Genomic DNA, 14,226 nt, shown 5'->3' on the forward strand with positions numbered 1-14,226 from the left:
TGACAAAAAGAGGGGGGATTTAACTTTATAAGGTTTATAAGGGGAAATTGTAGATACTAGATCATTACCCTTTTGGGCTGGGGAGATAAGAGCCCTAAGGAGAATCGTAAAATTATTTACTTTCTTCCCGAAGTGTACACATGCACACACAACTTTGTATAGGACTTCCAAATTTTATTTATCTCTCTATATATGTATCTGTCTCTCTTTTGAAATGGCTGCTGATTTTTTTGTCTTTAGTTGGTGGTAATGCTTGATGAGGTTGATAACATGCCCATCAAAGAGTGTTGAAATTTTTATTGCTGAGCATAAGGAAGTCCCTTCTTCCTGCTGTCCAGATCCTAAGAGCATGAGAGCAGTGGGGAGTTTGGGCCCAGGGAGTAACTCATTGAGAATCTGAAATTTAATCATATTTTAGATGGCAGAGATCAGCTCTACAACATTTTACTCATGTACAAACAACCCATCCTTTCTTTAGTAGTCTATAAATATTTTTTTGGTTTAGAACAGAATGTATAAAGACAAAGTTTATTTTAGGTTTTAATGTAGTCCTTAATTCAATTTGAAAATTGCTTATAACTAGGCTCTACTTCACAAAAGCAGACAAAAAGATTAATCCACAATCTGTGCTGTTGTCTTAAGGTCTTTAGCTTCATCTATTTTTGTCAGCATCTCTATAACCTCTATAATCCTTTGACTGTATTTTATTGCTGTTGCCTTCAAAACCAATTACTACTTATTATGACACAGTGCTATCATTCTGAAAGTCTTCTGAACTGTGGTGTCTGCATAATGATGTGATGTGGAAGTCATGGAAACCCTTTGTTATTGAGTTTATGGCCAAGAAGATTACTCCAGTGGGGTAACAGCGTGTGTTAGAGTAAAAAGGGAGGAGGGGAGAAACACGACAAGAAGGTGGGGCAGGAACACATAACGGAGGCTGTGCTCAGTGCTGTTTTGGAAAAGTCAAGCGTCAGGGCAGTGCTTAGCCAGGGAACCAAATGGCATCGTTGTCCATGTATTCCGTTTCCCTCTACTAGGCTTTAGAGCCCATTGGGTTGCTCCCTGTGATCTTGGCCTTTCCTCCCTGTAGGATTAGTTTTTTCCTCAGATTATTGATAAGCATTAATATCAATTTCAGAATAATTGCCTAATCCTCTAGTTGCTTCAGTTGAATTGAGAAATTCCTAGCATGAATATTAGTAATATTAATTAGATAACAAATGAGTTCATTTGTGATCATTTGAGTGACATGTATAAAGGAAAATTACATATATCATCCGCTAAAACTACCTTCAAAAGTGGTTCTCTCAAATTATTGCCCAATTAGAAAAATGAGTCCCTGCTCCATTATTGACTAAATGGCATATTTTAATGGGCTTGCATAATTTTTAAAATTTTAATTGGCTAACATAAAATTAAAACATAACATAAAATTGGAAATGACATGTAAAAATTCAGTTTTTGTTCCCCAGAAATAGAAAAATCAGAAATCTGGCAGCACTAGGCCTGCCTTCCCCCAAAGCTGCAGTCGGCTGAAAGTATGTGTGCGTCCCTTTGCCTGGACTGCCGTCCTCCGGCCCCCAGAGTCGCCATCAGGCCTCTTCACTCATTGACATCCCCTGCCTTAACCCTGCGAGCCTTGAGCTTGCAACCTCTGCTCTAGAGCTCCATCATAGTCACTTACTGGGCCAAACAATTGTGAGTTCAGCCCACCTTCTGGAGTAGTATTCGATTACAAGAACACAAAGAGAGCAAAGCACTGAACTTGAACCAGGGCACTCTACAAGTGCAGAGGAAACAGATGAAAAGACAGTTCTTTGGCACAGGTCACTTAAACGGTGTTAGGTAGATTGCTTTTATTATAGAGAGGGAGGGATATGTATCATTCTGTTATTATAAGATGCTAACCTGGATCTCAGTTAGACTTATACTTTGTCAGATTTTAAGGCTTCTCTCACTTTATTTACATAATTTTCAACAAGCCATCATCCATCATTTAGAGAATTGAATGGAGGTCAACTAAGATATTGGGAAGTAAGTTGCATATCTTTTCTTTATAAGTTAGGGAAGTACCAAGAAACAAAAGGTTTGTCACCTGAGACTGCTGTGACTGAAAATGATAGCAGTAACTTTTCTAGTTCTGAAAAATACATTAGTTAGATAATGTAGAATATTTTATTAACAGAGTAAACATGAAACTGTTTGGGATATTAGACCAGAACATTATGGCATTACTTAAATGGCATAGAGATTTAATAAGATATTTTGAGTATCTGCAGTGAATACAGTGTTTACATCATTAACAATATAAGGCGTGCTCTAATGGGGTATGGAATGTTCTTGTCCATATTATACTACTGAGATTGGAGCCACACTTTAAACTCATTCAAGTCTGTTACTCTGGTCTTACCTCCTTTCTGGTTTCTCTTTCTCATTGTACAGTGGGAAACCAGAATGCTGGATTCAAGATTTAAAATGTCTTCAGAGTTCAATAAAATGGGCACTTACAAATGACTTTCACAGTACCTGGATACTGTAAATATTGCCCAAGAACCTATCATCAGTGTCTGATTTTGAATTTATTTCTTGTCAGACACAAAACAGAGCAATTCAGAGTAGGTGCAATTCTCCCATCAGATGCTCACAGGCGACTTCAATGGTGCCAGATTCTGCCCTCAGCAATGTGAGCAAACTTCAAACAGAAATGCACATGAATAGTTAAAGGAAAATGCTGGATCCCACCTGTTGCCTCTTCTGTGAAGTAATATGTCTATAATGTTTATAATTTTCAATAACCCAGACAGGGCTTTGTCTTTCAACATTAAATTTATATTATCTTAAAGTTTGACTTCTCTAGTATTTTAGAGAATCTATCCATTCATTAGTGTATGTCCATTGATGAAAGAATGAAAGTATTCACTTATCAGCTAATTACCAGAATATTTTTAAAGTCACGGTGAAATGTTCGTCTTTAACGGGATGTCTTCTTTATCTCACTGAAGGTCTTGGCCCTTACCAGGGCTGGAAGCACATTAACATTTGTTGATCCTGTGAATTGTGTTTCTATTTACCCTTTTTACCCAGAGGTGATCATTGAAATACATTTTTAAAAATGTGTCCTTTTGATGGCTTACGACCCCATTGGGGTAATAGTTAAATGAACAAAACCAAGCTTGAGAATAGATATGTGACTATAAGCCTGATCTTTAAATCGCTTATAGCTGAAAACACCAGGCATCACCTGTAAATCTTGTCTAAGAAACGATGTTAATGTATGGTCCACTGGGGGGAAAAAACCCTAATAAGCAAACTTTTTACTCATTGCACTTGAGTTTATGGCATTTAAGTCCAGAGGTAGAATGTATGGTTTTAGTGGACATCGTCTGGAACTTATTTTACCATGGCCCCTGGAATTTTGAAGATTTTGCTAGAGCTTTTTTTGCCGGGGAAAGAGGAAATAAAAAGAAAACAGTTTCTATCTGATGAGAAAATCATATGTTCTAAACAACACTTTTCCACTTCTTTGATTTCAGTTTACAAGCGTTGAGAAAGGAAAAATCCCGAGATGCTGCTCGCTCCCGCAGGGGAAAAGAAAATTTCGAGTTCTATGAATTGGCCAAGCTGTTGCCCCTTCCTGCAGCCATCACGAGCCAGCTCGACAAGGCGTCCATCATTCGACTTACAATTAGCTATCTGAAAATGAGGGACTTTGCTAACCAGGGGGACCCTCCGTGGAACTTGCGGATGGAAGGCCCTCCGCCAAACACATCAGTAAAAGGTAAGTTTGAAGTGTCTGGTCGTTCTGGAGTGTGGTGGCCTGTAGTTGTCTCTGAGATGAAATGTTTACCACCATCCTTTCTTCTTTCCCTGCATATCAAATCCTTTAAAGGGACACAAATGTGGAAATCTGAACTCTGCATCAGAAAGACACCATGTGAAGGTGAACTGAAACTCTTCTATTTCTATTTTCTTTTCAAAACTTTGTCAGCCTAAATATTCTATCACTTTCTATAAGGTTTCAGAGAAATGCGAAGGAAATGACGCATTAAAGTGCTTCATGGGTTTAATTTAAGTTATACTAATACATGCAAATTTTTATTGATGGGTGGAGTATGAGAATATTTGCTAAAGGGTAGAGAGAACATTTTCTGTCTTTAGTAACCAAAGGAAGGAAGAAAACTATAGCAGGCATTTTGAGCAATGGTTTTATTAGCTAATAAAAAATCAATCCATGTATTAATGTTTCAAGTCCCTATACATATTGCCTAGAAGTTCCAAATATAAACATATGCTTGTTCTCCAAATCCTTGGTGCAGTTACCCTTAAATCCTTATTTTAAAATTTTAGGCTTTCACTGTGATAATTAAGAGAGGTATTTCTTGGGTGTTCCTGTAACTCCTCATAATGTATGGCATTTCTAGCATTTTAATATGAACACATATGTTTATCAATGTATACGGGTTGCTCACTGATTTTCTAACTTAAGGTTATGTTATTCAAAGCACTGGACTTTAGGGATCTGCCGGTTTCTTGTGCCTAACCTTGTGTCTAGATCCTTGATGAGGGTGGAGTAAAACTGGACATTTGGCAGAATTTCAGGCAACCTCTGCTGGGGGAGGAATTAGTTTCTTTAGTTACGTGAGGACACCTTGACAGCTACCTTTGGAGAAGGGCCGTTATTCTTGGCTGTTGTAGGAAAGGGTACTAGTGGGGAGCTGTAACCCTTACAGGATTCACATTAAAATGAGAGGTCAAAGGCAGTTGCTGTTTACACTTCTGTGCTCAGAGGTGTGATCATATATAAGGTGTCCCCCCAAAATGTATACACACATTTTGAATAATTATAAAAGCAGTGTTTATTAAAATACATTTCATTTTCAAAATTGAGCTATCCGCTGTTAAAGCATGTATACATTTTTTGGGACGCCCTGTACGCATATGTGCCTGTGTCAGTCTTTTCCTGCCTCTGCCACTGCTACTTAGGGTCTGTGTTCCTTATGTTTATAGAGAAGGAAAGTTAGAATTTAAATTGTAACAAGTTATTTCCCTCTAGAGCAGGGGTTGGCAAACATTTTCTGCAAAGGGCCATATAGTAAATATTTTAGACTTTGGGGGTTAACTCAGCCCTGCCATTGCAGCATGAACTCCGCCATGGACAGATGCAAACAACAGGGCGTGGCTGTGTTCTAATAAAACTGTACTTAAAAGCAGGCAGCTGTCAGTAGACCTGACTCACAAGCCATAGTTCCCAGACTCTGGCTCTAGAGTGAAGACTGACACTCAGGTTGAGAAGAGCATGGACCAAGGCAGCTTCAAGGGCAAGATGTGAGTTTCGGGCAGCAGAGTACAGACAAGCCAAGGGACATTTATGCTGTCCTTTACAGCCCTCTGTCCTCCCCAATGTGGGTGCCACTTGGTCCTGCAGCCTTCCCCGCTCCCAGGCTAAAGATGTGAATACAGTCCTAGAAGATATTTATTATGTACAGAAGAGCTTATTCAATAGGCTGCCTTCATGTTTATTCCAGATTGTGCAAGATGGAGGGATAAGCAGAAAGGGTTATAAATCACACAGTCTACAAAATGCTGTTTTACATTTTAAATATGTTGCTTGAGGGCCTGGACTTGTATTAAGTTGGTTAGGATAATCATCTTTTCCTTGATTTCCATTTTTCTTTGAAGGAGTTTGTAGTTTATAGGTTTTTCTTGGTAGTGGTGGCTACCAAAGCAGAAAAATCGAATGGTTCCCTTGTCCCTGCACTCTTCTGTTTAGTGATAGCCCTTCTTAATCTTAGAATCATGGCCTTTTAGAGATACAGAACTATAGAGCATGTAGAACTACGCCTCCGTTTCACGGGGGGGGGGGGAAACGGTGTACAAAGGGTTTACCGTTAAGAGCAGATCTAAAGCTAGAATCCCATTTGTTGGCCTTTCTAGTGTTCTTTCTATCACATCACATTCATTTCTAATGATACTTGATGGTACTTGATCTGTATCACCATCCTCAAACATTATAGGTGAGAGTTCTTTCAGTTTTGGGTGTGACTAATAATTCATTTTGACTCTCTCACTACTTATTATGATAAAGGTGTGGGGGGGAAGCAAACATGGTCTCTGCTCCCTTGGTTTTCAGTCTGTGAAGACATGGCGATGTCAATGAGAAAAGCAAGGAGGCTCGGATGGATGTTTAGGAGCCTGGAAGGAGATCACAGATTTTATTATTGTAAACTTTCCATTGGATTTTGGCAGAGAATCCAAGTTGTTACGTTTGCTCCCACTATTAGTAAACCGGTGACAGGCTAAAACTGGGCTGTAAGCGTCGTGACTCCATACTGTTTACCCCGACTCTCAGAAGCCGCTAGGCATGCAATGGGCACTCTCTGTAAACTGGTTCTGCTGCACAGTATATGTATATTTTACTGCTTTACTCTAGTTCTTTAATGCAAACCTGCTACTCCTACTGATCAAACATTCATGGAACAACATCAAAGAAACTCGTTTTAGTTTATTAAAGTCTTCTATGTTGTGCCCTTGAAGAAGTTCATATGGATAAACAAGCTTATATAAATAGCCTGTAGCATCACGGGAAGGGCAGTTCATAATCCAACAATAAAACGACAGACCTTATACTTTGTGCTCCCCCAAGCAGCCTCTTGAGTAAACCTAAAGGCATTTGGAAATTTATATGAAAAGTATTTATACATTATAGGCAACATTTTAAAAAATGTGATGAGTTGTTCATGTTAATAATTAAATGTCAAAGCTTAAACTTAAATTTGTCTCACACAACTATGTAGAAATTTAATCATTTTAATTTACTGCTTCAGAAAGGTCCTTTACTCTGCCCTGAATTCATCACATCTTTTCTTAAAAGTCTATAGTGGTTGATGAGTTTGTTTTGTGATGCCCATTGTGTGTAGATTATTTACAAGTTATGCTTGCAGAAGGAACACCCAGGTGACAGTGTGTAATATGTCCTGAGTCAATTACTTCACGGAAATGGTATGTTAAGCAATTGGAAGGTAACAGATAGTTTTTTCCATTATTTTAGAAATATCTGTATTGTTATAATACAGATAAAATCTACAATGAATATAATGCATTATTCAAGAAATGACCAGGCATTCTCAGCAGTGTTTCAGCTAAATAACTGATGATTGTAACCTTTAAAGAAATCTCATTGTGGTGACTGTTGGTAAATCACTTCCCCATTCATAGTGATCTCTATTTAGAGGCTATCTGGAAACCATTATATCTTTTATTAATCTTAAAAGTAATAGCTGCTGATTTGACATTTGCTAAAGCTAGATAAATTTTCCGTCTTTTTAATATCACAGACTTCAGTCAATTTTTGGAGTCTATCTGCTGCAACTCTATTAATCCAGGAATACTTACCACTGTAAGCATAAGTTTTATTTTAATTTAAACATCGCAGCTTTTAAACATTTTGCCTATGTGTGTGACAGGCAGCAATGTTAAAATACTGTCTGTAAAATACAAGACATTTTTAGCCTTTGGAAGGAAACAGTTGAAAAATATGCAAGACAATTGGTGATTAAAATTGACTAAACACATTAAGACAGAACTTTACTATTTTCATAGAATTTCTCTTCACTATTTCAGGCATGTATTTTGAGTTAACTGGTAGATTTTTCTGCAGGTCTTTACTTAAGCAACACATGATCTCTCCTTAGCCAAAGACCAGATTGTTACTTAAGCAATGATTTTTAATGGGTTTCTTCAAAATAGTCATGCAGGGTAAATACGTATAGGACGTCCTTCAGAGTAACATTGAATCACTATAATGGTTATCCCCAAAACTTAGATAGCATTTTACAAAATGGTTCTGTTTTCATAGAAGGTAGAGATTCCAAGGATGTCTGAGTGATAAGTCTTCGTGTTCTAAGCAGCTCAAAGGTCTTCCAGGCTCAGTCCTGGCATGTTACTGATGTTACTGTGCATTTATGTCTACCAAGCGACCTTCATGTTTGCGGGCAAGTGTCATATATTCCTTATTATTAAAAAAAATAGAACATGTGAAATGAAGTTCTTAGAATCAGGACATAGCATCTATACCTGCCTGTGGTGTATACATGTGGCAAATTGCAGAACCCAGACTGAATCCTTGGCTTCTGCACTGAAGCTCCCCGTAGGACTGGGAGAGTGAGATGAGGTGGAGACTTGGTTTCTGCTCGGTTCCTGTCCTTGCCTCCATCATCCTCAGGACACCGAGGGCCTGACTCTCTGCTCCAGTCTCAGTTCCGTTTGCCTCAATCCAAAGTCGGTGCTGGCACCAAATGGAAATGGGAGCATCCAGAATATGAGCGGCCCATGTTCACTGCTGTCTGTTTGGCAGCGAGTGCCAGGGTTTACTGGCCTGTGGAAATCTAATGTCATAGAATTGCCATTTCTTAGGTATGCTTCCAAGGAAACATTTTCATGGCACGCTAATATCTTTTTAGATCTTTCTCATGAAGTTATTTTTTTCTGAAAGAAAAAAATATCTAAGAACTTACCTCTTACCTTTATTTTACATCATGTTTGAAAAAGAATGCTTATATCGCCACACTTCCCTGGGATCATCATTTGTGACCCTGGGCAGGAAAGGCTTTCTGACCAATGTGGGTCTTAAGGTTGGCAGAGCAAGTGTCTGAGACTAGTTCTGTGACGTGTCACCTTTTCTCAGGAAAAGCTTTGGTAGCTGCAGAGGGAGACTGTGGCCCACGTTCAGCATGAAGAATCCTCGACAGCAGTGCTGGTTTCCTGCCGCCTGCCACTGTGGAAGAGTTTGACTGGTCACCCTTGATTTCAGTTCCTCTGGCACTGTCGAGCACTCAGAACTACCCTCAACTCCAAACACTCAGTCAAGGAGAGGATATCTGTGAGAAAGATGACTGAGAACATGGGGATACTCAGGTGTACTAGGCAGCCATTGCCAGGGCAACAAGCACTGACCGCATCTCAGTAGCTTAGGGACAGAAAGAGGCCTCTCCTTTCCTTTGCTGTGGCCTTCCGCAATTTATGAGACGCACCTGGTAATTAAACCCCAAGATTGTTAGCTCCCCTGATAACAGCTGCTCTGTTCAAACTGCAGTCCAGATAAGCTACTCTCAAGGCTGCATTTGCGTTCCCCTCCCCCTGCTATTCTGCTGTTCTCACAACTCAGGCATAATTTGCACTGAGGGTTCCCTAGTTAGTAGAAAGTTCCCTTGTCCCTCCCTTCAAACAAGCCTCTTTGAATTCTTCATAACTTTTGTTCTAAGCTTGTTTTACAGGCTTGGGAAAGATATTGATAAGACACTTTCCTAGGACATCTGCGGGACTGTCTCCTGGAAATCAACAAACGAACTTTTCAAGACATCCTGGTATCTGCTCACCTTCACCAGAATCTCCCTCCCGTCCTTGTCACTTAGCAATAGCCACTGCTTACCAGAGCAGGCTGGCCCTTTCTTTCCTGCCCGTATCGACTAGCAGTACTTGGCCCTTTCCTCTTTTGGAAAGTGAAATAAACTTCCTCTCTACATCTCTTCTTTTAGTTGTGAATTCTTTCACAGTCCATGTCACCAGCCAAACCCTTACAAGTAGCATGCCGCAAAGCTTTTACTCATGTAGCTAGAGTTGTTCTGTGGGTTGCCAAGTCTAGACTGGGATGGCCTGGGTGGTCCTACGTGTTGCCACAGCTCTGGCTGGGCTTGAATCCTTGCTGAGAGTTTAGCTCAGGTCTGCCCCCTGTCAAGCGACAGCAGATATTTGGGAAAAGCTCTTTTCATGGTGATGGTAGATGTGTAAGAGCAGTGTGCAAAAACAGATGAAAAAAAGATATCAAACTTTAATGCTATAAGCATTGAATGATATTTGGTTTGCAAATCTCCTTCCCCCTCCCTCTTTCTCTCCCCCTCTTTCTCTCTCCGCTTACACAGTGGCAAATTTTACACAAGCCTCAGAGTTTGTTCTACTTGGATTCAAAGGGCAGTACATTCCTGGACCGCATCTGAACCCAAGCAGAACAAACTCTGAGACTTGTGTAAAATGCGCAGTGGGCACCTTCCTCCAACGCCTTTCCTTCCACTTTGGGCGGCTGCTCTCACCATTGCGCCCAGGCCTCTGTGACCGCTCGAAGGGGAACTGTTGCCCAGCTCTCCCTGTCTCTGTTCAGCACTACAAGTGACTCCCTTCTGGTGGCCATGGCCTGTGGCTGCTTTGTCGCCTCTGGAACCCTCTCCTGTACTCTGTGCTTCAAGCCTCACCAGCCCTGTGTACAGTTAGTGTCAGGGGTGCTACCTGTGGGGCTTGGCTGAGCTCCTGTTCATCGTTTTCAAAACCAACTCAGGTGTAACTTTCTTAGGTAGATCTTCTTCCTGAGAACATTAGTCTTTTTTTTTCCCTATAGATTGCTAATAAGTCTTATGTTGCTTTATTATCAGTTCCTAATTATTTTCTTTATATACCCATTTCTGTACTTAGACTATGAGCTGTTGGAGGGAACAGCCTGAGTTATCTTATACATGTTTGTGTTTCCATGTTTAGTACCCACAGCAATAAGTATTTAACCGTGTTTTTAAATTGAATTGTATAGAATTGGATTGTATCTTGGGGTTGATTTAGCAGAGCTGATGCTGATGCTGATGAGAGCTAAGGGTGGGTCTAAGTCATAGACTAGGAAGAAGAAAAAAAAGAGTAAAAATAAAAGGAAGGCAAATGATGGGAACAGTGTGAAACCACTGGGAAAATAAACAGTGTACAGTTAGGAGCTAGGAGGAATTGTAGCTGCCAGTCCCTGCCCTGTAATGGCCCCCTCCCAACGGGTTTCTCTTATGTAAAGTACAGGCTGTGGAGTTGAAAGTTAAAAGCCAGTCTCAAGAAACCCTTAAGGGCCTTGGGTGTATAAATTCATTTCCATTCAGCAGATGTCTGAGTACCTTATCTTAGTCAGTCCTCTGAGTCCGCTGCTAATATTGTGGAGCATATGCACAAGTAAGGGTCATGACCCTGGCCCTAGAGGTATTTACCATTCATTGAGAAATAAACGTGAGGGACAGAAAGGAAGGATAGGGGATGAGAGATTTTGATAAAATACTCTGTGACCTGGTTTATAAGGCCCTCTCTACCTCAGTTTCCTCATTGGGATTTTCATTCTGTCAGTGATTCTGGTCTGCATGATTGCTTACTCTCTAATTCAAAACCGAATCCTTAAAAAGGATTTTGCAGTTCTTGTCTCAAATTAACCTCTCCTGGGACTATTGGGTTTCTTGAAGCTATTTATTAATAATTTCAAAAGCCACATGCACTAACTCTTCATAATCTGTAATAATTTCTCGTTTCCTTCTCTTTTACTTGATAACCCTTTAAAGAAAATGCATCATGTCTCCCTTGTGCTATGGGTTCAAAAATATGTGATATAGTGTCTTCTTTTAAAAACTTTTATCTTTTGATTATCAAGGTTTCCATATATGCAATCATTATAAAAGAAAGAGAGGAAAATAAGATACCACACAATGAGGTTTTAAATTAAAAAGTCAAATGCCAAATATATGATATAGGCAAAATTTAAATTTATAATTTTATATATTGCTTTTACTCTTGACAAATTTTAGGGAACGTACTTATATTCTGTATCACATCCAACTTCTTTGAAGGAGTCTACCAGTTCTTGATAATGTAATGTTTTAGTCATGGCATCCTGTGTCATTGCATTATATTACATTCTACTCACTTGTTCAGGACTTTCGAGTCTGTGTGCTCTGTTCCTTAGGGCTAGAATTGTTTAACGTGCTTTTGTTAGTCCTATCATCTCTTGCAAAGCACAATATATAGTTTCAGCTCTCTGCAGATAACAGTGTTTCCTGGGCATAGCAAAGGAGTCACCTCTGACTGCTTCATGTGATTGAAATTGTACTGTGGCTTTAATTTTCAGAAACAGTTTTCTAGATTCTGTGCATAAGTCTTAGCTGTGCCTTAATAAACGTGGTGACCTCCACCTGTAAAACTAAAGTGGCTTTGAATACTGATTGACTGCAACATTTCACATCCTCTCTGGGTCCATAATATGTTTGTGAATGTCAAAGCCTGGGCAGGAGCAGAAGGCCGACAGGATTTTCAGTTTAAAGATCTTACAGATCATCGGTTTCACTTCCGTTGCTATTATGTTGAGAAAAATGATGTAGAGAAAAGTTTAGTGACACAAACAAAGTCAATAAGAAACTTGGGACTGGAATTTGGGCTTTTGGAATCCCAGTTCAGCACATTTTTCTCCATAATAGAGCTTCTATGTTCTGCACGTGTCCTCAGCTATTCATAGGTATCCCTTTTTCCCATTTACGTTTTACATAAACGTACGTGCTCACACATGGCTCATGTGTACAGACCAGCCCTTTGTATTTTTTAATTTTTTTATTTATCTAAAATATATCGTTATTGATTTCAGAGAGAGGAAGGGAGAGGAAGAGGGAGAAAGAGAGTTGAAACATCACTGATGAGAGAGTCATTGATCGGCTGCCTCCTGCACGCCCCTGACGGGATCGAGCCCGCAACCCGGGCATGTGCCCTGACCGGGAATCGAACCTTGATCGCCTGGATCCTAGGTTGATGCTCAACTGCTGAGCCACGCCCGGCTGGGCAGACCAGCCCTTTTTAGATCAAATGTTACCATTGTGTCCAAATTCAGAAAACATTTTTAGGCTATTTAAAGGCAAAGGCCTCATAATTCAATGAAAAGAATCCTTTAAAAGGCCTAGATGCTAACATTGGGGGAAGCTGAGTATTACAGGAACTCTCTGTACTAACTTTGCAAATATCCTGTAAATCTAAAATTATTTCAAATTAAGAAGACTATTTTCGAAAAAGCACTATAATTTACTCTAATGACAGAAACATAAGAAAAATAAACCTCTGCCCAATGGAAGTGTGTTCTGTCCCAGTTTTCTGCATTTCCAACTGGTCAGTGTTAAGTCCTCATAGGCTCAACCTTCTCTAGGGCTTCAGTATTGGTTGTATTGTTTAAGAAATGTGCTTAACTGACAATTACAGTATCAGGCAGGATATGGAAGAAAGAAAGTTGATTAAACTGTCTACATAGAGTTTTCTTAAAAACTTTATAAATGTCTTATTTCTGTCAATAATCACATAAGCACAGGTGCACACCCTGATGTCTTCACTAAAAGTTATGACTACTTCTGCTTTGCCTATTCTTCTGACCCTGGTCAAAGATTGCCTAAAAGGGGAAGTTAGTCAGCCAAGACAAAAACTAGATATAGAGCTGTAGAGCGGGGGTCAGTGAGCATTTTTGTAAAGAACCAGGTAGTAAATAATTTAGCCTGTGTGGGCCATTCAATCTCTGCTGCAGCTACTCAGCTCTATTGTTATGGCACAAAAGCAGCCATGGGCAATTCATAACTGAATGAGTATGGCTGTATTTCAATAAAACTTTATTTGTAGATGCTTAAATCTGATTATGATATGTCATGAAATATTCTTATGGTTTATTTTTTAACTTTAAATTTTTTTAAAAATGTATCTTTATTGATTTCAGAGAGAGGAAAGGAGAGGGAGAGAGAGAGAGAAACATCAGTGATGAGAGAGTCATTGACCAGCTGCCTCCCGCACGCCCCGACTGGGGACCGAGCCCGCAACCCGGGCATGTGCCCTGACCGGGAATCGAACCCCGATCGCCTGGATCCTAGGTCGACACTCAACCGCTGAGCCACGTCCAGCTGGGCACTGTTTAAAATTAAAAAAAAAAAAAAAAAATCTTAGCTTATGGGTTGTACAGAAACAGGTGGTAGGCTGGATTTGACCTGTAGGTCATTGTTTGTTAACCCTGTAAAGAGCATTAGAACTGGAAAGGACTTAAGTAAGTTTTTATAACCAACCCATTGTGTTAAGAAACATCCTACTATTGTAACAGGTTAAGTCTTGTGTTTGTTTTAAAAGTACAGCAGTAACAATGAGTGGCTGATGGAGTTTGTGTTATTTTTGTTTGCTGCTTTTTGTTTTTTATCATCTTCAGAGCTGTGTGCTCATCTAATCTACTTACTGTAATGGCCAGCATAACTAAATTGTGTGCCAGCCAAGTGTGTGGTATTGCATATCTTACTAGGTTTTCATGCTGTATATTATTTTCTACATTGTATATATTGCTGAAAATGAAGTGTAAAGTCATGTAAAGTTATTGGCGCTGTCTGGCGAATTGTTTTTGCCTGCCTTCTCAAGTTAACATAGCAAATAACC

At 39.6% G+C, this 14,226-nt stretch overlaps 1 protein-coding gene across 1 annotated transcript in view; it reads left to right on the forward strand.

Moving 5' to 3' along the window:
* NPAS3 (neuronal PAS domain protein 3) overlaps positions 1-14,226 on the forward strand; it is a 594,829-nt gene that overhangs the window by 23,717 nt on the left and 556,886 nt on the right. The window contains exon 2 of the mRNA XM_087817177.1: positions 3,537-3,781. Within this exon, the coding sequence (XP_087673303.1) occupies positions 3,537-3,781 (245 nt within the window). The remainder of the gene's footprint in view (positions 1-3,536; positions 3,782-14,226) is intronic.

The sequence above is a fragment of the Miniopterus natalensis genome, chromosome 1 (genome assembly GCF_054644295.1).
Source record: "Miniopterus natalensis isolate mMinNat1 chromosome 1, mMinNat1.hap1, whole genome shotgun sequence".
NCBI classification, from domain to species: domain Eukaryota; kingdom Metazoa; phylum Chordata; class Mammalia; order Chiroptera; family Miniopteridae; genus Miniopterus; species Miniopterus natalensis.